The sequence below is a fragment of the Ips typographus genome, linkage group LG1 (assembly GCF_016097725.1).
Source record: "Ips typographus isolate SLU linkage group LG1, UJ_Ityp_2.0, whole genome shotgun sequence".
Taxonomy (NCBI): Eukaryota; Metazoa; Arthropoda; class Insecta; order Coleoptera; family Curculionidae; genus Ips; species Ips typographus.
Window position 1 is genome coordinate 19,083,650 of NC_138422.1, and position 24,205 is coordinate 19,107,854.

The 24,205-nt window shown below is 34.0% G+C and overlaps 1 protein-coding gene across 2 annotated transcripts; it reads right to left on the minus strand.

The window, feature by feature from the left end:
• On the minus strand, positions 1-24,205 carry LOC145725690 (uncharacterized). Of its 2 annotated transcripts, none has more exons than XM_081974549.1 (18): positions 24,066-24,205; positions 21,952-22,095; positions 20,140-20,267; positions 19,929-20,079; positions 19,760-19,871; positions 16,166-16,227; positions 15,977-16,103; positions 15,814-15,903; positions 13,409-13,528; positions 13,055-13,156; positions 10,431-10,627; positions 10,289-10,372; positions 9,611-9,688; positions 9,342-9,557; positions 9,251-9,286; positions 987-1,108; positions 320-839; positions 1-257 (listed from the first exon to the last, which is right to left on the minus strand). In XM_081974549.1, exons 2-17 carry the CDS (start codon positions 22,080-22,082, stop codon positions 754-756), a joined length of 1,842 nt encoding a protein of 613 aa, XP_081830675.1. In that variant the 5' UTR covers positions 22,083-22,095; positions 24,066-24,205; the 3' UTR covers positions 1-257; positions 320-753. The 2 variants fall into 2 exon arrangements, with proteins under 2 accessions (XP_081830675.1, XP_081830666.1); XM_081974540.1 differs by having other exon boundaries at positions 10,431-10,630.

A 24,205-nucleotide genomic window follows, 5' to 3' on the forward strand; every position in this document is an offset into this window, starting at 1 on the left:
AATCGTCAAATAGCGTTATTCAGTACGGTGTATTCAGGTTGGAGGAAGACATTTTGAACAATTGTTGTTATAATATCAAGTACAAAAGGCAAACATTAGATGCATTAAATCCTATTTAAGCAATTCATCGTCTTTATAAATTTTAACGTGTTTTAGGGCCTTAGTGCCGTAGTGACAGTTTTCCGGACATGGGTCCCTATACTCAAATGTTTTCTACTGTTGCACTGAATAACCCCTAGACGTTTGATCCCATAGTTCTGAAACAAAATAATCGAAACATGTAAAAAATTTAAAAGTGATTGCCATATGTCAATTTCACCTCAGATTTTGACTATTCAGGAAAAATACTGCAAGTTTTCTAATTTAAACTAATTTATGCTGTCAATTTATCCAAATTAACAGTGATCTATTAATATAGGGTTTCACTAAGTAATAAAAAAATAATAAAAACATGACACTGAAATATTGGAAACTTAAATACCGTTTTTATTTTAATATACAGCTTAAAAAATTTCATACTTTTAATTGACAATGATTAAAAATAGCCTAGACAGTTAACCTAAAAATTGACTAAACAATACCTTGACATGTGAAGTAAAACAACTATTATTCCTTCCTACAATGCTAAATTGATAAAATTATTATTATAATTACAAACACCTTACCCATATTAATGTATTATTGAAAAAAAAAAATAGATTAAAGTTCAAGAAACCATTTTGGAACATAGTTAACTTGTGTCAATGTCAAAACTTACGAAACAATCTTCAATTCAGCAAACTCCAATTCTGAAGAGTTTTCGGCGGGATGCAAACTAACCAACTGTTGTTTGCACAGAACTATAAAAACACACGCTATAAGTATACGTTAAAAAAATAGAAACACCAAAACGGAGTTCTAGAAAAAATTAACAAGCAACACATAAAAACAAGCTATAACAAAAAAAAAGGAAACAAAAAGTCAAGATAGCATTCTAACGGTCTTACCCAATAAACTGGCAAATATTCTTCCCATATGACGTCTGGTAACGGGTTCACCTAGCTCTCTGCAAATTTCCAATGGCGTTAACTTATTGTTAGTTTGCAGAACGTTGTGAATTCTAGAAGCCCTAAAAATAAAAAATATAGCGTCACAAAAACTCACAGACAAAAATACAGAGTGATTTAGGGTCATGATATACCAGGTGTCTTACTTCTAATATAGTTGAATTTTTTTCTTTTCAGAATGACGTCATCCTGTTATATCTTTGTTTCTCGCATATCCAACATATGAAATGAACAATTTACGCAAAAAAGGCACGTTGTTGAGTTTGTCATCCTGTCTAATTAAAAACGTTGTGATTTGCTGTCACTTTGATTTAAATAAATATCAAAGTTATAAAAACGCCAGTATTATTTCGAAACGCGCCATTTTTTCAATGCATTTGAAGGTTAAAATTTGTGATCTAATTTAAGACATGCGTAGTTTTTCACCTACTATTCTCAAAGGGTAAAATTTTGACTATATGCATAGTAGTAGGTGAAAAAACACGCATGTCTGAATTTAGATCACAAATTTAAACCTACAAATTCTCTGAAAAATTAGTGCGTTCGGATGTGATTGATGATCAAGTGCCTTAAAAATCACATGATCATGAGAGTTTCAGTTTAATCATCATTCATTCAGTGAATAGATGTGCTTTACACTCACTTAAAGATCTCTTCTACTCCTAATAACATAATGTATTATTAATGTTCATTGATTTTGTGCTTTGTTATTGTGCTTTGCACAATAAAGCGAAAATAGTAATTTGGCATACCAACATTAGAGCTCGAATCAGCTAAGAAAAGGCCACAGGCGTCATCAAACGATGATGTCACGATCTCTGTACGTCTCGCTTTAAATATTGCTGCTCTCGTTACTTTCCAAGTTGTTGCAGCCAGTCAGTGGCGTGCTATTATTTTATCAGTAAAATGAAACATTTTCGTCGTTTTTAATAAAGAAAATAAAAGACAACAAGTTTTTCAAAGGAATGGAAACTCCTTCTGCTTCTTTCTTCATAAATTGTAAGACGTTACTGACGATTTCACGGCCTTGGCTGTATATGATAACACCTTTCTTTCCAACCTTTTTGAAAGACATTTTGACAAAATAACGTTTTTTATTCATAACACTATGTGAACTTCAACTGCGACCATCAACAATACAACCAAAACACCAGACTAAAACGGAACCTAACCTAACCCCCTAAGTCTCCCTGTCCGCCACTACATTTTTTTAAACTTGGCAACACCGTTTAGAGTGCCGGCTAGTAAAAGCATATAAAAAGGTCCAAATGTCCCTGGCCGCTGCCGCATCTGTTTTAATTGTGTCCAAGTAAAAACCGTACTACGTTGCCAAGTGGCTTTTTGACCGCTTAACAATATATTTTCGGGAATATTTTAATAGGACGCCTCTGATTATATCTAATGCGACGGCAACTGTAGAAGGAGAAAGAAATAGTTTTAAAAACTGCGTCATTGATGATGCGGTGGCCTTTTCTCATCTGATTCGAGCTCTACCAACTTCGTTGTTTTTCATAAAAGCGGTTATTTTGAAACTTTTAAAGCCTTTGATGCTCTATCATACACATTGGAATAATCAATGGGGATGACATCTGGAAAATGTTTCTTTTCGCACTCCAAAAAAAGCAGCACATTTAGAATTAGCATTTGGGCTTGCTCATTGTAGCGCAGCATTTTTATACCTTTGATATTTGTTTATATCAAAGTGACAGTATATGTCAACGTTTTTAATTCGACAGGATGACAAAATTAATAACGTGCCTTTTTTTGCTAAAATTGTTTATTTCATATGTTTGATATGCGATAAACAAAGATGTAAAAAGATGACGTCATTCTCAAAAGGTAAAATCCAACTATATCTCAGAAAATATAATTGAGAGAGCTTTAATTAAATGGAGGCAAAATTGCGCATTTAATTGCAAAATAATTTGTTAAAAAAATTACAAAATTTTTATTACATCCGGAGATATCCGACAAAAACCGAAAAAGTCAAATTTCTATTTTCTTTTTTACCACTTTAGTATTGATTGTTTTGAAAAATCAATGGGGCACCTTCTGGAGGCAGTTTTTTATGCTGTCCAAGAAAATAATTTTAGTTTTCAGCTCCGACGTCCATCAACTACAATTTTTCAAATACGGATCTGAACCTTTTTTTTCGTTTTTTAGTAGCGACAACCCTGCCGAAACTAATGATGTCACAGTTATTAAAAAAATATACCTAGTTTATTACGTACTTGGTACTTTAAGTTTCTTAAATAAAATAAGCAATTGAAATTGATATACGTATTGTCATAATGAGTAGATAATTTTGTTTGATACAATTTAAATTAGGTTCATTCCTCCTTCGAAAAAGAGAGTTTCTAATTGTACTTCTCATTCATTAAAAAAAATATATATGTTTGGTTAATTGAGTTTTGATGAAACAGCTTAAACTTTATTTTTAGTGTTAAAAAAGATCAAAACCAAATTATTAAATCATATCAAACTAATTATGTGTTGCTGCTTTTTGGCCAAAAAGCAGAAATACGTGTCGCCGGGTTATCATCCTTGTTCCTTACTGCTTCACTTTTTTTGCGGATTTTACCCAAAAAATACTTTCCTGTCATTCATTACATCCGCCTTGAACTCTTCCATGATAACATTACACTTTTTTCATATTTTTCCAAATAACCGAGTTACGCTTGTCTAAACTTGGAGGTTTTCCATTATTTTTGTTTTCATATTTTTTTAAGAATTACCAAAAAGAAATGAGATTTTATGTTCAACCCGGTTCTGACAATGGTTATAACTTTTAACCGTTTGTTTAGTATCTCGTGACATTTCCGCCATTTTGACATGTTTTAATTGTTTTATTCCTACCAGTTTATAAAAGATTACGTGAATTTTTGCCCGGCCATTTCGATTTGCCTTGTTCTAATAGTTATTTATACAGCAAGTGACTTAAACCATTTTTTATTCACGAAAAGAACAATGGAGTCGTCTACCACATATAAAAATTTTAAAATACCTGCCTTACAACGAGCTATTAGGTCTTACATTTCAATATTACATCCCTAGTAACTTTCTAAAAAGCTTAAAGTTAAAATGAGCCGGGTACGACCACTGTGACGTAGAGAAAGCCTTTTCAATTTCATAACGTACGTGAAAGTGTTAAGTCAGGACGCAAATTACTCATTCCACAGCTTTCGGCTTTTTCGGCTGCTCTCGTAAAAATATCTTATTGGGACAGCTCCTACAACTTTTTGAACACGTTTGAACAACACAACGCTTAAACTGCATTTTTTCCAGCAGAGGATAACTTCCTAAACACAAATCACTAGAAAATAAACTGTTGACGTTTGGTTAAAATTTGGGCCTGGGCCTTTTCTACGTCACAGATATATGGTGTACCAAATAAGTATGGTTTTCACTGAGGTTTTTTTCGCAGTAAAATGTTGCGTTGTTTAAAAGGAAAAAATAGGTGTGAAATATTTGTTTGATTGCAGAAAAACCATTGTAGGTCGATAGCCGTTTTCCTCGGAAATAAAGATTGCTTATATGTATACAGGGTGTTCCGTAAAGAATGCGCCAAAATGCAAGGTTAGATTCTAGACGTCAAAATATTAGGATTCTACCAAACATGCTTTAATAAAATAAAGGTAAAGAATAAGTAGTCCATTTTCTTACAGTGGAGGGGTATGTATGAATGTAGGGGGGTGATTAACCACTGCTCGACATTTTTCGAGCACCTCATCAGGAGCTCAGATGAAAAGACCCAGGTTTGTTGATTTTACATTAGAGAAAAAATTAGACATTAAAGTACAAAATTTGAAACATTAACAAATCTTATTTTGGATAAAAAATTGTTACACGAAAAACTTTAAAATTTAATTTAAGTTTATTTTTATTTTTTAATCTAAATTTTTCTCTAATGTAAAATCAACAAAACTGGGTCTTGCTGTCTCGCCCTTTGTAAAAAGACAGTAGGCGCACACGTTTTTCATCTGAGCTCTTGATGATGGGCACTTATGTGCTCGAAACATGTCGAGCAGTACCTCCTCAGTAACATTTGAGGACTTAATAAATTTATTGTGGAGAAGGCTGTGTGGTTAATCACCCCCCTACATTCGTACCTTTAATAAAATGTTGCTCCTCTTCGATATACAGGGTGTCAAAGTTTTTCTTTATTTTTAAAATTTATTTAATAATTATTGTAAATATCATCGTAGATACATGAAATTTTCGGAAATTCGAATTTGATGTCGTTTTTGCGTCAGCTGAGAGAGGGCGCTAGTTACGCGTGATTCTGATGTTATTTTCATCTAAAACTCTTTTATAGGACGTCCTAGCAGAATTTAGAGTAACGCATTCGATAGATCGATTCCTTTTTCCGAAGAAAAGGTATCCTTATTTGAAATCGATAGAATGAGCCAATTTGGTGATATTTGACATTTAACAAATTGTAAACCTAATGAATGAGATAGATGTTGATTAAATACGAGTACTTCACGAAAAATCAATAAGTAATACTTTCAGACCTCAAAACAATAAGAATTGCGTTAGCTTAACTCTATGGAAATCCCTCTCCTTTAGACTATGTAGTACTAACTAGTACTACTAACTTTGACACCCTGTATATCAAAGAGGAGCAACATTTTATTAAAGCATGTTTGGTGGAATCCTAATATTTTGACGTCTACAATCTAACTCTACCCTTGCTTTTTTGCCGCATTCTTTATGTATAGTATATAATATCTTTATGTATAGACAGGGTGGTCCAGTTTTAATTGTCAGTAATTCACCATTCGATAGCCCATCAAAAAATAAGTTAACATGCATTATGTCATTTTTTTAAAAAAAATGCTTCCTAAGAAAGATACACTCCCAAATCTCAGTTTAAAAAATGTTTTTTTCGACTACTGACTTTGAAAGTGGTTATTTGCCGCACGTGTACAGAAAGTGAATCATTTTCTGTCCTAGAGCGTTTTCGCTTTCTACTAACAATCTACCCACCAACTTTTTCGGCGTTTTCATAATAACGCTTGACATACCTGTTTGAAATAAAGCCATTCCGTCAAAGTGATTTATCGGTGACAATGAGTTCGAGCTACGAAAATGATGTGAATTGTCCTTCTACTCCACCCCACAGCAGTCGTCGAAAAAATATCTTCTATATTTCGAGCCAAAAGTACTTTTGCCGCTTTTTTCAGCTCAAGCTGCAATTTTCATGTGCAAGCGGCAAATAACTACTTTCCGCTCTTAATATAGAATATACTATTTTTGTCATATCTGTCAGACTGTTAGAACAATTTTGATCAAATTTGGAACAAGCACTAATGAAATTAATACTGATTACGTAGTGTTCATGATGTTTGTCAAAATTGTCTAGTTGGGTAGATACAGGGGGGTGGATTTCATTCTCCTTCCTTATTTTCTGCGTCACTAGCCATTTTTCAAAGATGACACTTTTTTTAAATTCTTTGTTAAATTTGGAAAAGAAAGTATTTCTTGTAAAATTTTGATTTGAAACTTCGTCTACGAAATAATTGAGTTATTACGTTTTAAAATTCAAAAAAACACTGATACCTGAGCGGGCAAAAACTGGATAGTTTATCTTATAAACATTGAACTGAAACAGTTCGTCACAGGTTCGTCCTTCAAAAAATAAGTTGACATGTGCTTTTTGTCATTCTTGAAAAGAATTCGTTCCCAGGAAGATACAGTCGTACTACTACTACATACAGTCCTCCAAAGTTTAGCTTCAAAAATCGTGTATTTTTGTCATAATTCTGAGACCGTGAAGCAATTTTAGACCAACTTTGGTACAAGTACTTATAAAACTGATACTTATTACTTGACGAAAGTAACTTTAGTCTAAGTTGTGCGTGTCAATACAAGATAAATGGTTCATGCTACATTAATTTTTATACCTCTATAATTCGCTCAAAGGGATGATAATTGATGAAGGTTTTTTTGCAGGTGGCTTTAAGCCCTAGTAATGAGCATCAGTTTCAAGTCCTTGTACCAAATTTGATCGGTTTTCAATTTAAACGGTCTGAGATTAGATACAAAAATAACGATTTTTCTGAGCTTTAGAGGGCTGTATTTCTTTTAGAATGAGGTCTTTTAAAAAATGACAACATACATGTCCACTTATTTGAAGGAGAAACCACTTCTTGCAGATTTATTACTAAAATGTTACAATTTTTGGCTGCCCAGATATCCCTCTTTTTTTGGGTTTTAAAGCGTAATAACTCGGTTATTCCGTAAAAGAAATTTTGCACGCTACCAATGTGCATTATGAAAGTGAGATGTATTTTATGAAAATAAAAACACAATTTGCTTGAAAACCAGATACGGAAGAAATAAATGATACAAAAAACAACATGGCGCACGAGAAAAAAATCTGGGGGGCTAAATCTAAAACAACATTTTTGGAATATAGTTTATATAGCAAATAGTTTATATTATAATATACAGGTATGGTAAATCCAAAACCGACCATAGGAAAACCGTGTTACGGACAGAGAAACGTAGATAATTAAATGCGCGGGACAAAGACAGAAAAGTGAACAAATATGAAGTAGGCCAAATTTTCAGCGCGCTGTAGCCAAACGCCAAGTATCCAATAGCGTCGACAAAATTAATTTTGTTGTTGGATTATTCCTAATTTATTATAGTCGGTAAGTGTGAGCTGTATTTAGTCCGATTTCTGTCAAATTTGTTTAACGATTTGAATGAAATTACTTATTTTTTATTTAGCAGTCGAATTGCTGTAGCGTTACGAGACTTCCCTATTGTAGTAATATTTCATCTGTCATCTGCGATTAAAATCTAACCTCAAATCCAGTCGGTAAAATCAGTCAGTTTGACAACACTGATGCAAAATTATAGCCTACTTAAAATTTTTGGAGGTGTTTTGTCTTTGTCACGCGCATTCAATCATTTATGTGTCTCTGTCCGTTAAACGATTTTCCTAAGGTCGGTTTTGGAACTACCACACCTGTATAGCGATATAACGGGGGTTCAATAATTGTTATGGTCGTAGTTGGCTGAGGTTCTCTCGTTCTAGCATGAACGTAGGGCCGTTGATAAGTTCGTATATGGTTTGAAATCAAACCGGCGGATTGACAGCTGTTATACTATAATAATTGTTTGCAACGTTATCTAAGACATACGCTATTTGTGACAATTGCCATCCATAGGCGACCTGACCATACCAATTATTGAACACCCGTTAGTTTTTATATTAAACACATGATGGGATATAGTCTGCCGGATGCGGCACACCTGGCACAGAATAGAACTGCCAGGAAAGAGACAATCAAGAAAATTGATACATAATGTCACCAAACAAACTCTCTCGAGGGCAAAGCACTGAGGAGCAAACTACAGTTTTTTTTGACGTAGAATACGTGGTTAATGTTTGCGTATTAAAACCTGAAACACCCTGTACACATTTTTGTATGTCAATAGATAGCCAATGAAATGGTCTTTCTAAAGATATGACAACACTTGTTAGTAGATTAAACCGTTTGGCCGCTAGAGGGCTTCAAACTTAACCAATTTTTCACTCAACTTTGAGAATTTTAGGAATGCGATTTTTGACCTGCAAAAACCGTTTGAGAACCTCTTGTAATACTTTCAAGACTCAGACGACAGGTGATATTTATTTGATGTTTTACTCATGAGGCGTATTTTGGCGGCAGTATTAACCTGAGTTTTAAGTTGTAGTAACATAGGCCATCTTTTTTCATAAGAATGAGTTAAAATGAGACATGCATTGTAAACACTCCAGTAAACACTGACCCCAAAATACGTCTATGGCTTCGAATCAACAATAACAATAATTTATCGCTTATTCCAAATCTGCTAAAATAAATAGGGTGTCCCATTTAATAAAAAATATATTTGGTTAATATCTTAATAGCGATGTGTTTCAGAAAAAAAAAACGGATTACATATTAGGATTCTACGTTAAATTTTGTATGGAAAACCATTTGTGGTTCTTCTGCGTCGCTAATAATAAAATTTCAAATTGTCATATTTTCAAAATTACCCTGTAGCTCAGAAAAGGGGGCAGCTGTGGAAGGTACGACTACATCATCGTTCCTTTGGCAAAAACCGCATTGCATTGCATTTTTTTTAGTTTTGAAGGTACCCCATAAAACCATCGAATTTTAGATACCCTGTACATCTCGTCCGTACAATGTATTGCTAGAACTTACCAGATACTGCCAAATAATTGGCTCTCATCGCTGGTGCTGCAAAATTATTAATTAGTTATTGAACGCATTTATTTAAATCGAAAAATATTACCTTTCAGGTGCCACGGTCTCTTGTATTGGTTCGTAGCGCATTTCTTCTTTTGTCATCTGCTGTGGTAGCGACATCTGAGGCATTTGCTCCATTATTGGAGCCTCGGGAATTTGTTCTATTATTGGACAAGGTTGTTCGTCCATTATATCTGGAACATGGCTGAAAGGTAGGGGTACAGCACTGGTCGGACTTGCAACAGCAACAAGTCGAGGCTCTCTACAAAAAAAAATTATAACAACTCTACATAAGTTTATATTATATACGCTTACAGTCTCTTTCTTTTGGTGGGAGTTTCCAAACCAGCACCATGGGCCGCCGGAGGCATATTTTCCGAAATGGTTTTTTCCCTGTTAAAATTAACTTTTTTGTTCAAACGGACGGTACAGTTTAGCGGCCGTAAAATGCACTTTTACGGCCCTACGTCCGAAAAAAAAATACAGGGAAAAAGTAAATTAACAATCACTATGTCACCGTCTACGCTTATTATTGCTTGCTGGTTACGATTTCTCTATGTGACCACTGTGTGCACCAATTACAGCAATACACCCATCCATATCAGTACAGCAAACTTCGTCTCCCAATTTCATTTTTGCGTAAATGAAAAAATGGAAAATATTTCTGACAAGAGTCAGTATATTATTTAACGTCACATCACCAATGCATAACCAGCAAACTTAACGATAAACGTCACCGTGATTGCTAGACCCTTCTCATTTTATTTATCAAAAATTAAGAATTTCTAAATAAATATCGTTTGAACAAAAAATGTTGTGTACACCTCGGCCGTGAAATAATTTTTTCGTCCTCAAGATTGTTGTCCTCGGCCGTAAGACGGCCTCGGACGCCAAACTTTCTTTCGGCCGAAAAAATACCATTTCACGGCCTAGGTATACAAATAACTATTACGTCAACTTTGGATGTAAAAGTTAGAGTAATAGAAAACTTACTCGGTTTGTCGTCTTTTTTTTGGAGTTAAAGAAGTTTCTGATGTCAACAACGGGGTCCTCAACTCGGCGCTTTGGAACAGTGACCTGTTTATCAAATCTATGAAAACCGCGGCTCTATAGATTGTAAGTTACAAATACTTACCCATACGGCCCCGAAGATGCTTTTCCAGATTCAATTGGGACGTCATTCTGACGAGCTCTATCAATAAAAGACTCTTCAAGTATGTTATCCAAATCTGGCAGACCAATGGTAAACTCTTCGGGTATTTTTTCGAAATCTGGTAGTAGAAGAGCGAAACGAGCAATATCATCTAGTATATCAGCGCCGTTGAGTGCGGCCTGCTTTATAACAAATTTAACTAGTTAAGTAGATTCATAAAAATCTGATTACTTAGTAAGTACACTTTCTACCTCATTAGCGATGGTTTAGAAACGTACCGATAGTAAATTCACAAAAAAAATCGTCGCGTTCTACGTAAAAATGAGGTCACGCAAAAACAGCTCATACGTCACGAGGCACGTCTCGTCGCCTGGAATACTCCAGCAAATTCGCGACCGATCCGATTTTAATACCATTAATTCCTTGATTAATTCACTATCAATTCTTTCTTGTTTTGCATACATCGGAACCTATGTTTTATACTTAAATTATTTTTGTAATGTTTTAGATATATTCCCTTATTAAAAAAAGTTTACAACGGCATCAAGTGATTCCAAAATGGGTGAAGAAGGATTCCTAAAAAGCTCAATCTAATAATAAATTTGCGGTAAAATCGTTTAAAATTGCTGATTTACCATTTAAAGACGACACATCACATCTCTGTATTTAGAAATTTTGTAAGTAAATAAATGGTAAATTAAGTCGCTTTACCAGATATATTATAGAGATATTTGAGTATTTTTGAGCACAACTTTAACCCCGATTTTTATATTTAAAAATATGTCTAATCTGCAGAACAAAAGAATTGCAACAAATCGAGGAAAAATACAGGGAGATTTTTAATTAAATAGATAATGGTAGTGATTATTAATTTCCTTAATTTAATACATATCTATTAAAACTTTTTCACAGAAATGTAGCACTTATTCTTGTAACAGAAACCAGAAACCTTTAAATACTATCAGAAACCTCCCAAAAATTGTCAAAGGACTCTACCTACTAGTGTCCTAAACCGTAGAAAAATCATTTATTAAAGCCAGAAGTCTCTAAATAATATCGAAAACCTCCTAAAATGCCCAGAAGTCTTTACAAATGTCCTAATCTTTAGAAAAATGTTTTAAAATGGCAAGAGGCTTCTAAAAGCATCCTAACCCTTAGAAAAATCGTTTATAATGGCCAAACGCTTATAAATACTATCGAAAACCTCCTAAAAATTATCAGAACACTCTACGTGTCCTAAACCATAGAAAAATCGTTTAAAATGCTCAGAAGCCTCTACAAATGTCCTAAACTTTAGAAAAATCTTTTAAAATGGCCAGAGGCTTCTAAATACTATCGAAAACCTCCTAAAACTTGTCAGAGAACTCTACAAGTGTCCTAAACCGTAGAAAAATCGTTTATTAAAGCCAGAAGTAATAGCAGTCAAATGTTGAATACAGTATTGTTTAAGGGTTTGCACGATTTTAATGGACTACCGACTCATATCAAGAATACTAAAAAACTTGACACTTTTAAAATATTAATGCGAAACTTTTTGAAGGTGGACTAAATTTGTGATATTTTTACAGCAATTATTGATAGATTTTGGGCAGTTTGTCTGGTTTTGTGAGTTTTGTACTTTGTTAGGTCGTGACTTTATTTAAATTTTAGATATTTAAGTGTTTAGTTTTAGCTTTTAATTGATTTTACACTGTACTTTTTTACATTTTTACTTATTTACATATTTACTTATCTCTGTATTCCTTATAGCAAATTTGCTAAATAAACGTATTATTATTATTATAAGACTCTAAATAATATCGAAAACCTCCTAAAATGCCAAGAAGTGTCTACAAATGTCCTAATTTTTAGAAAAATCTTTTAAAATGGCCAGAGGCTTCTACAAACATCCTAACCCTTAGAAAAATCGTTTATAATGGCCAAAGGCTTATAAATACTATCGAAAATCGTTTTTATTGATCTAAATATGACATATTGAGCGGTTTTGGAAAAAACCTTGTCTTTTTGTTAATTTTCAAAGTACGAGAGCAGTTCTTTGAATGAAGGGTTTTATTCAAAAATAAGTTTCAAATGGACAATTTGTCTCTTTTCAATGTCTAAAAGAGTTCTTGTCTTCAAATAATTTATTATTATTAATTAACAAAAATTAGCAAATGAAAATTACCAGGCGGTTCAAACCGTTGTGAAATTGAGTAAAATAACTCGAAATTGATAATCTTTGATTGTGTTAATAATATTTATTATTTTTATCGTTGGATATAGCAACTCAACGTTCATGTAATTGTGCATCGTTTTATAAAAACTACATCTTTTCGAAAACGCGATCAATCCTAGCGGGATGACACAAGAAATTATTTTTATGTGAAAATAGTTGTTATTCAGTAATTTGACTTAATAAAATATCTCAAAATCACTTATTTATGTAAAATATACACTTAGTGACAAATTAAAAACGTTTCCATTCCAACTTATTAAAGTATACTGAATTTTATAATGTTAGGGCAAACTGATTCGAAAATACTGAAGAAAACCAGGGTCAGGTTCAGGGTCTTTCCTTTGAATATGTATGTCTCAAGCGTTTTAGTTTAGGATTGTATAATAGTTACCTGGTGTTTAAAAATGTTGTTAGGTCGACGTCGTCCTAATTTTTGAATGTATAATAACTTGTTGTAGATGCTTTTAGCTGGTCTAGTTTTCGGCGCTACTTGCTGAAAAAGAAAATAATAAAGAGTTATATTTATCACCTGTGATCACATGTTTAAATGACCCTTTGAGAGCAAAGATCAAAAAAGGATCAGGAAAAACAACCCTTTATTTGTCAATAAAAACTGGCATAGTAAAAAAATTGCATTTCTAATAGTAAAATTGCCCATTCTAAAGCAATGAAACACATTTACTATTAAAATATTTGATACTGCGATACTAGTTATTACAATATTAAAAACCGCATTTTTGCTCACCTGTGGTACTAGAAACTGCTCTTCGTCATCAATAGTCGTTTCCCTTTCGCCGACTGGTTCTTGTTGTACCTCTTTTACGGGTTCTTGGGCCGGAACCTCCGGCACAACTTGGATCTCATCCTAAAAAGAAATGGTGCGTCAGTATAGAGATATGCAGGATGGACCACAATGTACCGTCGCAATCCGTTACAGACAAACCGTAAACAACATTGTTCTGAAAATTTGGCAGCAAGTTTCTAATAATATAGTAAAACCAGTTGATGTGAAATTTAATCATTGCAGTTTCAAATAAAGTTTAAATTTTTTCGGAAATCCGGAACAGTTATTTAGCTAACTAGTGTGGAAAGTGGTTTTTTTCCGTACGAGACTGCAGTTGCCCGAAAGACGCAAAGCGGCGTTCGAAAAAACAGTTAAAGAGCAGGAAAGATGCTTTCCGCATGTGTTAAGCACAACATTTTTTTAAGTATCAAAAAGTCTGTGTTTTCAAAGATGATTAATAAATAAATAAAATGCTTTTATAGTTGAAATACGTCAAATTGTTTGAATTAAAACTTACTCAACAACGCAAAGGAGCTAGTCGACACAAAGAAAAAAAATAAAATTTACAGTACCTAGAATAATTTTAAATAAATGCAGTAAAAACATATAGTTAAAAAAAAACACAAGACAGACAGTATAAGCGTGCACTGCTAGACTGAAAGTACCACCTTCCTATCTATTATTATTCCTCATTCACTCAATCATTGTTCATCAAAGCCCAAAAACTCCTGAAGTGAATAGGGTTCAACATCACATAGGTACTTCTTAAAGAGTTTTTGAAAGCCTGAATCGAGTTAATTTCCTTTATCCTTGCAGGCAGTTTATTGTATATGGTAATCATTGAGTACATGCAGTTTGTTTCCATTTTGTTGTGTAGATGTCCATCGATGCTTAGGACAATTGTACAAGTGGTATTTATTGCAAGTACCGTGATCATGTGTAATGAATGGCTGATAAAAAAAATTTCTAAGATGTTTCTTGAGGAAAATTAGGCACTCGAACACATATATGGCTGTAACAGTGAAAAACCCGTTCTGACGAAAAACTCCCCTACATGACTGTCTAAATGACATTACCCTAAAACGCAACTCCATATCTAAGCATCGAAATGAAATTGCTCAAGAAGTCTGGCCTCCTCGACCACAGCCAATATATCGTCACCGAACCGCAACTCAGAGGGAACCTAAAATCGTTCCTCTCATTAATGCATAATTTTTCAATAATTGTTTTATTTAAATGAACAATTTTATTATAGACAACCAAATACGCTAATACTATTTATATAGGGTGATTCACGGTGATGGTATATTAGAGAATGACCCAAATATTTTTCGCTGACATTTGGGGTGTTTAGGTTGGGTCCAAACTCTCTTTCCAAAATACTTTCGACTTTGCGGTGTTATTAGATCAGTCGAAAAGAACACCAACTTTTGATTTTTGAATGAATTTGTCAGCAAAACGGTAGTCTAAACATTAATTAAAGTAAAAGTGGTGAAAAACCACGCAACCACAATATACGAGTATTTTACACCCTCAAACTCATCAGAATTTATTATCCAGAAGTGGTAAGGCGAGTTGTAAAATGTATACGCGTACTTGTAAATTGGTTCTTTGGATACTGCATAAATAGGTACGCTACATTTTCTTCTCTAATTTAGAACAAAATAAATGAAGTATGATTAAATAAGAAAACATCAAGGAAAACTAAAAAAATAAATATTTTAATTGCACTGAAACAACTCAATTAATTGCAATAAAGACACACATGCCCAAAATAATTAGAAACGTTGAAAATGTTCCCAATTTCTCTAAAGACAATATTGAGCGCTTCTTATAGGTAACTCCTTTTTATAATTTACATATCACAGTCAGTTTTTCCCAGTTCATTTGAGTGAAATTGAGATACAATAAGCATTTAGAACAACGAAAAAATCCATGTTCGTATTTAAAAAATAAGTTATTGTCGATATTTCATAAACATAACAAAAATTGGAAACCACAGTCGGTTCACAATCTTTATGGATCTAGTTAATCCATGAAATTTTGACGTTTTAACCCGCATATTTTTGTCAATATAATTTACATATCACAGTCAGTTTTTCCCAGTTCATGTGAGTGAAGTTGGAATAAAATAAGCATTTAAACAACGAAAAAATCCAGTTTCGTATTTTAAAAAGAAAAAGAAGTTATTGTCGATATTTCATAAACATAACAAAAATTGGAAACCACAGTCTGTTCACAATCTTTATGGATCTAGTTAATCCATGAAATTTTGACGTTTTAACCCGCATATTTTTGTCAATATTTTTTTAAGTTTTAGCAATGTTGTCAACTACTAAGAAAAATGTAACTTTCTAGAGACTTACCATCATTTGTTCAGGTGGTGCAGTACTGGCGGGTACTGGCACGGGCTCGCCATCAATTTCCAGCGGCTGAATAACATACTGAATTTCTTCCTAAATACGTTATAAATTTGGTTAACTAAGAAACTAATAATACAACTGTTTTGTACAATAATTAGTTAATTACCTCAGCTGGTAACTCAGGAACTGCAACCGATGAAACGGCTTCCGTAACTTCTCCGCGCGGTGCATCACGGTCTTCCTGATGAACTTCGACTTCAGTTACAATCACCTTAGGATTCACTTTTGTAACACTAAAAATACGGCCACAGTTTACTAAAAGTACCCCAATTGCTAATTCTTAAGTTATAATTACTTTTCAGTGTTTGAATCAATGTCCATCAAGAAGCCGCCCAAATCATCAAATTGAGGTTGGTCCTGGCAGTCAAATCATGAAAAGAAATTAAATAATAATTGGAGTTCCTATGAACGAGTTTAAACTACTGCGTTAAATTGATTTTTTCGTCGACCATGTATTAACAGTCTTTTTTAATGGACGATAACGAATGCAAAATCGTTCATTAATGAGTCCCATTAATGCATGATTTTTCAAATGTTTTACTTAATGCACGATTTTATCATAGGCAACCAATTACTCTCAGTATCTTTCTTTATTTGTACTAAACAGAGAGAAATACACTCACATTATTTAGTTGACAGTTAGCCCTCATTATCTAGTTTATTTAGTTGACACTATTACCGAGAACAAACTGTCACTGTCATTTTCAAGGGTGCCTATGACTTCGGTTTGCCGTGTCGCGTATACAACTGACAATTAGTTTTTTGCCGACCTCGGTGGCGTGACGGGTTAAATGCCCAGTCCGTCATCGAATAGTCGTGGGTTCGAGTCCCACCTCGGACATTGGAAAAAAATTTGTAACCAACTCTTATATTAATTGGCGATTAATAATCTCAATTTTACTACGACTATAACATCAAAGAACAAGAAATCAGAAATGGCTAAACACCAAAGACCTAGATGATAGTACAACCTACTAGAGAGAACAGACTAAATTTAAGAACATGATAGAACATGAAGAAGAACAAAAACGACACCTGAGAAAGAAAATGTATTGAAGTGAACAGCTACCTAGAAGGAACAAGATCATCGGAAACCTGGAAATTAATCACAAACCTAAAAACCAACACCGTAAATAAAGTAAACTTTCAACCAATTCAGATGAGCAAATGGTACCAACATGAACATGACTCACAACAACTCAAATAGAGTGTCATATCTTCACAAACTCTCCAAAAGGGTATCCAGCACAGGGCCCACCAGTGGACGTTAGCGAAGCGTCGATACGAAAAGCAAGTGAATCGATGAAAAATAAAAAACTAGGGGACCAGAAGGAATACCAGCGGAATTTGGGCAGCAAAACTCATAAAGAATATAAGGAAACTGTTTACCAGATATATTAACGGGGAAAGAATTCCCTCTAAACGGAAAGAAGCATGGATTACCCCGATTCACAAAAAGGGAAACGAAGATTGCTCTAACTATAGGTGTATATTTGTTACCAGTACAATGAGCCGTCTCTATGGGAAAGTTCTCAGAAACTTTATAGAGGAAGAGTACAGTCCTCTGGAAATTGAAGAACAAGCTGGTTTTCGAGCCGGCCGCTCTTGTCTGGACCACATATTTAGCCTTGTCCAACTAAATGAAAAGAAAGTCGCCAGGAACAGAGAGACGTATCTTCTGTTTGTCGATCTTACAAAAGCATACGACACCGTACCCGTTCAAAAACTATGGCAAGTACTAGAGAGGTCCCGAGTTAATGTCACGTTAATAGCTGCGGACAGACAACTATACGACCATTCTACATCTAAGATCAAATTGAGAAACAAAATCTCACAGCTTTCCAGTTACGAAGGGCTTAAGGCAGTGCAGTTGTCTCTCTCCCACACTATTTAAAATCTATCTGAACGAAGTTTTGAAGCGATGGAGAAGGTCATGTAGTGGGATGGGCATACAAATAAGTGATGACAGAACCTTATACACCCTGCACTTTGCAGATGATCAGGTTGTTATTGCACAAGACAAAGAAGACTTAGAGTATATGACAAGAAAGCTATTAAAAGAGTACGAAGAATGGGGGCTGTCGGTAAACCGTTCCAAAACCAAATATCTATGTATTGGAGACGACAGAGATGACCTTCACCCCCAAGAAAACGAAACGATAAGCTAAGCACTGAATATACATACCTGGGGACAAAAATTGATAACGGAGGTCATACAGAGAAAGAAATAGAGGACCGAATCATAAAAGGGAAAAAGGTGATAGGCTACCTGAACTCGATCCTGTGCTCCAAATGTATCTCTCGAGAAAAGAAGCACCTCTTATACCACTCAATATTCAAAAGTATAGTGCTGTACGGATGTGAAACCTGGCAATTAACAACAAATTTAGAGCGCCGGCTACTGTCTTTAGAAATGGACTTTTGGCGTAGATCAGCAGGAAGGTCGAGATTGGAAAAAATAACGAATGACAAAATTAGGGAAATTATGAAGGTAGAGACAACTATAGTAGAAGAGATCGAATGTAGACAACTAATATGGTATGGACATGTGGAGAGGATGGAAGATACTAGAATACCTAAGCAGATCCTCAAATGGACGCCGACAGAAAGGAGGAAAAGAGGAAGATCCAGGGCGACATGGACCGGCGGAATAATATGTCGGAACGAAACCTGCAACCAGGGGACTGGGAAGACAGAAGAGGATGGAGTCTAGGAACCGGCAGGCGCAGGACGCTATGAAACCGCCTATATAATTTTTCTAACGCGTTCACGAGTTAAACCATTTCACAAATCATAGAAAGAGTCCATATTCTTAAAGAGACCGAAGCAAACATAAATCGAAGAAAAAAACTCGAAGTCTACAGTCTCAACTATATTTTTTAAATAAAAAGGGGGTCTTAATGGCTACATGTTTCGCCTAAAAAGGCATCATCAGGCCATGAAAGTGTACAACGGGGACCGAACAATTAAAACACTAGAAGGCGGACAATACACACTGTACAGTTTACATTTCAGATTTCGGCCATGAATTCGGATGGCCAAAATCGTACAAAATGAATAAGAAGTTAAAAAGGCAATTGTGAAGAAAGAAAAAAAAAATAGAATTCATTTAGGCAATATTTGAAAAAATATATCAGAACATTCACGTTGCCCCAAAACGCATCCTGAACTTACTAAGTCACTTTAAAATATTACTCTCGAAATTCTTACATTTAGTTTAAAAAGTAAGCCTAAAACCCAAATAGATAATCCATCCAATAATTATATCAAAAATCCACATATTTTGGAACAATTTACAAAGATGTTTTGTAAAATTTGATGCGCCAAATCTAGCATATGGTTTAAAGTTTTAAACTGTTTTTTTTTGCGATATGTTGTGTGGTTCTGGAAAAAAGAAAGATCGGTAAGTACTTCAATTCATCATCATAATTCAGTTCATCTCTGCCAAAAAAATATTAAATATATTTGAAATTTTAAAAGTATAACAAGGAAAATCTTGGCTTGGTTTTAAAGTTTCAAAAAGACACTTTTAAGTCAACAGTCATTATAAAACAACAGCCGTAATTTGTAAATTATAATACATTATAATAAATATTAATCTAATTTTCCAACCTTTGCTACTTTTTCATAAAGAAAAGGTCTTTTAGAGTTTGTGTCATGGTGTCAAAACTAATCAAGTTTTGCTGTCCCATTCATTTTCAAGTAAAAATCTTATTTTTCACAAATTTGATAGAAGTAGAAGCTAAGTTGTCAATTCTAGATCGATTTCAGAAACATTTATTTCATTTTTTTTTTGTTAGGATTTGACCAGTGATTTACCTCTTAATGTTTGTAAAAATATTTAATAAACAACCTGTAGATGGAAGTAATAAGAATAAAATAAACAAACCTTGGATTTCGGCGGTTCTTCTCGTAACGTGATATCTTCTACTCTGGCTTGAACTTTCGTCAATTCGACATTCTTCTCCGCATCTCTCAAATTGACTGCTCCGATTTCTTCCCTATTTAGAAACAATCAATACCTATATTTTTTTTAATTCCTACTAAAAATATCTCACCAAGACGAAGGAGTGTGTACTATATTCTTGGGAACACGCTTCTTCTCCTTAACATTTTTCTCTTTCTTATTATCAGAGTTAAGCCCAGACAAACTTTCTAGATACCTAATATGTTCAATTTTCTTCTCAATAGCACAACTACTAATTCTGGCTAAAATTAAAAACAAAAATTAAATTTTAATTACAACATCAAAAAGTGGATTCAAATCACCTTGGAGTTGTTCCACTTCATCGCGGAAAACCAATACGGTGCCGTGAACCAACATCACGGCTAAACGCAAGGAAAATCGTTTTTTCGGATCGGGAGAGTTGCTCTCTATGAATCGCTGTATATGCTTGCTAACCCCCCCCAGACAAACTCCCATATAGATAATAGTTGTTGAATATACAGGATGTCCGGATTTAAGGCTCGACCGAGGGCTCGATTTATGAAAAAAGATTATGTCAAAAACCGTGATCTTGATATCTTGACAGATCGCGGCGCTAGAGGGCGTTTTTCAAATTTTTAAAACTCTTCACAACTTTTTTGTTTATTAATAGATCGAAGTGAAACAAAAACATGCCTAAGGCACTTTTTTGATGTGATTCTAGTGGCGTGCTTAGTTTTTTGCTACTGCCTTCCGTTTTCTCAATAATTGACATAATTTTCTTATTTTAAATAGAACTCATAATCGAATATCTATAAAAAAAAAGTAATATTTTTAAACATTTACCACGATGTACTTCAGGAGGTATGTACAACAGTAGGTCTAAAAATAAACATCGAAAAAAACAAAATGTATGACAAATCTCGTCCCTAGCAACAACCTAATTATTGAAAACTCTGAGGTAGAATGGGTAGATAAATACACATATCTAGGCCACGAGATAAGCATATCCAAAGCCAACCAAACATGCGAGATACAGAGTTATACTCTCCTGGGCGGCTTACGGCAAACTTAGAGACGTTTTCAAAAGCGACCTTCCAATATGCTTGAAAAGAACAGTTTTCAACCAATTTGTTCTACCGATTGTTACCTACGGCGCCGAAGCACTAACCCTTACCAAGGCTTCTGCTAAGAAACTAAAAGTAACACAGACCACATTAGAAATGAAGAATTACGCAGAAGAACAGGCGTGACTGATGTGGTCGTACATGCAGCTAAACTCAAATGGAACTGGGCAGGACATATGGCTCGCATGCAAGATGGCAGGTGGACAAAACGATTACTTGAATGGAGACCCAGATCCGATAAAAGAAATAGAGGAAGACCACCAACTCGCTGGACAGACGACATTACAAAAATTACAAAAAACTGGATTAGTAGCGCGCAAGACAGAAAAGAATGGACAATCAACTAGGGGAGGCCTATGTCCAGCAGTGGACGCAGAGGGCTGATTGATGATCATGATGAAGTACGTATGTCTATAGTTATTCCTACAAACCACTGAAATATGAAGTAAACTTGCAATGATTAACGGATATAAACCCAATAACAAATTATTTTTTCAGTGTTTTCACACACATTAAAGTAACTAACGACTAAAAACTAATGTTTAAATTAACGCTAGAAAATAATTATAAAGAAAACAAAACCAACTTGAATAAACAAAAAGTGTAATAAATCTGTTATTTTTAAGATGAACTATAGACATGTACTTCCATTGTAGTAAACGGCATAAAATGGACATTATTTTAAAGTCATAGCCAACTGTCATTTCAATTTAAAATAATAAAGTTAGGTACATTTTTGAGAAAAGAAAAGACATTAACAGAAAACCAACCACTCCCAAAATCATCATCGAAAAAGTGCCTAAAGAATTTTTTTGTTTCACATTGATATTTTAATAAACAAAAAAGTAATAATAGTATAATGGGCAAAATTTGAAAAAAGATATCAAAATACGGTTTCTGCCATTGATCTTTTCTCAAAAATCGGCTTCTAGACATGTAGGTACACTAATTTTTCCTATCTAGCCAGGAAATGAGGTTTCCCTGTCAAAACACACTAAATCGGAACACCCTGTACAAATTTCGTCTTACCACAACTTAATCAGGTCTGCGCTTGAGATTTTATCTTTAGGGACCTCTTTAATTCCGCGAGTTGCAGCCAGCCAAGGCACGAAAAGGCCCATCTGATGCTGAGGGCTCAACAAAACTGGGTGGTAAAACATCCTGGACCGGATTCTAAAAAAATCAAATTATCTTAAATAACTAGGGCCAAGTGGGGTAAATGTAAATAGGAATAGGGGTAATTGTAAACGATAATATTATATTTAAAATGACCATTAAAAAAATCCGCTATACGGTGCATATTCGGGGGTAATATGCCTAGTGCATTTAATTTTTCCGGAAAAATTCGGAAAAACGAGTATTCCAATTTTTCCACAGAAAAAATTAGATGCACGAGGAATATTTGGTAAGATTATTTGCTGAGTTAAATAAACATTTTATTTTAATACAACATTTTTTTTTATTAAAACAATAAGAACAATAATTAATAAGAACAATAACTTTCAAGCTAGAAAGGGTAATTACTCCAAACTCATTTTAAATTACAATTAATATAAAAATTACAATTATTGTAGGTTACAGGAGTATTGTTAGCCATATCGGTTAGATTGTTTTTAATTATGTTTGTAGTAGCACTATTCTCTATGTTGCTGTGAGGAGTGTCAAACGATTGATGGTGTTGGCTCGAAGAAGTGTCTATTTTCTGTGTTTTTCAACACAGCATAGAAACCATCAAGTTTGTTTTTACAAGGCAACTTGTCAAACTTGCATGAAATTTTTTCGAATTTTTTTTAGGAAAAACTGCTGACAGCTAATTGACAGTTGTTAAGTGATTTTTCCACTTAAAATTTACTTGTTATACTAATTCTTGATAGCGATTGGTCAAAATTGATAGGAAGGAAATAATCATGGTAATTTGGTGCAAACGACTGCACCCGGTGTTTTCAGGGTGTTACAAATTCAAGGCATTAACATTGCTATCTCAGAAACTACAGTTGATAGAGCTTTAGATAAATGGAGGCAAAGTTGAGAATTTTATTGCTAAATAATTTGGTATAAAAAATTCAAAACATTTTCATTACTTTCGGAGATATCCGACCAAAACCGAAAAAGTCAAATTTCTATTTTATTTTTTTACCACTTTATTAGTGATTATTTTGGAAAATCAATGGCACAAACGTCGGAGCTGAAAACCAAAACTATTTTCTTGAAGAGCATAAAAAAGTGCCTCCAGAAGGTGCCATTGATTTTCCAAAATAATCACTAATAAAGTGGTAAAAAAATAAAATAGAAAATTGTTACAATATTTTTATTTTATTTAATAATTAGGATGATTTTGTTGAAGCCGTACAAAACATAGTGTAAGCCTCACGAACAGTAATAGCTTTACTGATCTCAGACAAGTTAGAGGCTTTGCTTCGCTCAGCATCCAAACTTTGTCATCGATCAGTAAATTGATACTTATTGCTACTACCATTTGCACCGTCGAACTTCAAGCTCAGCTTAAGTTAAGCATGGTCCAGACTGTGACTTTTTTAACTGTATTTTACACAGTCTGAACCGCACTTAACTTAAGCTTGGCTTAAAGTACGACAGTGCAAATGGGTGTTAATATACTATAAAACAACATCTTACTATTAGAGAAAACAATGAACATAAGTTTATGTGGCAACACTGTATGTTAAATGTCAACTAGTAGTAGTAAAAAACAAGCCGGTCTTTTCACTCTTTGCATTTTGCACTTTTACCAAATATAATTAAACAGTTAAAGTTCCCAAAGTGTTTTATTAAGTCTACAAGAGCTACTCTGCAAAACTTACAAAGCTCGAAAATGCGCATCTTTGAATGCCCTTATTTAACAACCCACTTTGTATCTCTTCAATTCAAAACATGGCAACCGAACAAGTAAAAAGTCCGGCCTTAAATTAAATGAAAGTTACCAAAATCATTCAAGAAGATTCTTTCTTGAAAACTGATCACTTTCCTAATTTGGAACACCCTTTTGACGCTATCTATGGTCAAATTCAAGCCAGGATACCACGAACCAATAATATTGATCCAATAAATTTAAACTCATCATGCAAATTTAAAGCATACCTATTATGTTTAGGAAATAAACAATTATTACGTTTGGCAGTACTTACCTATTTTAACAATGTACACACACCAAAACTGGATAAATTAAACAAAAACCGTAAACTTTGCTCCGGACTGTGGATACTGCAAAAGTGCAAAACAAATACAAACGTTTTCCTGCCGACGACGACGATTGGCCAATTACGCG

Bases quoted from the DNA above. Each gene is read 5' to 3' on its own strand.
- LOC145725690 (XM_081974540.1), bottom strand. From the start codon at position 22,082: ATGTTTTACCACCCAGTTTTGTTGAGCCCTCAGCATCAGATGGGCCTT. The intron at 16,228-19,759 runs GTTTGTTTATTT...TTTGACTGCCAG, and splicing joins AAGAACCGCCGAAATCCAAG to GACCAACCTCAATTTGATGA. The intron at 13,157-13,408 runs GTGAGCAAAAAT...TTTCTTTTTCAG, and splicing joins AGCAGTTTCTAGTACCACAG to CAAGTAGCGCCGAAAACTAG.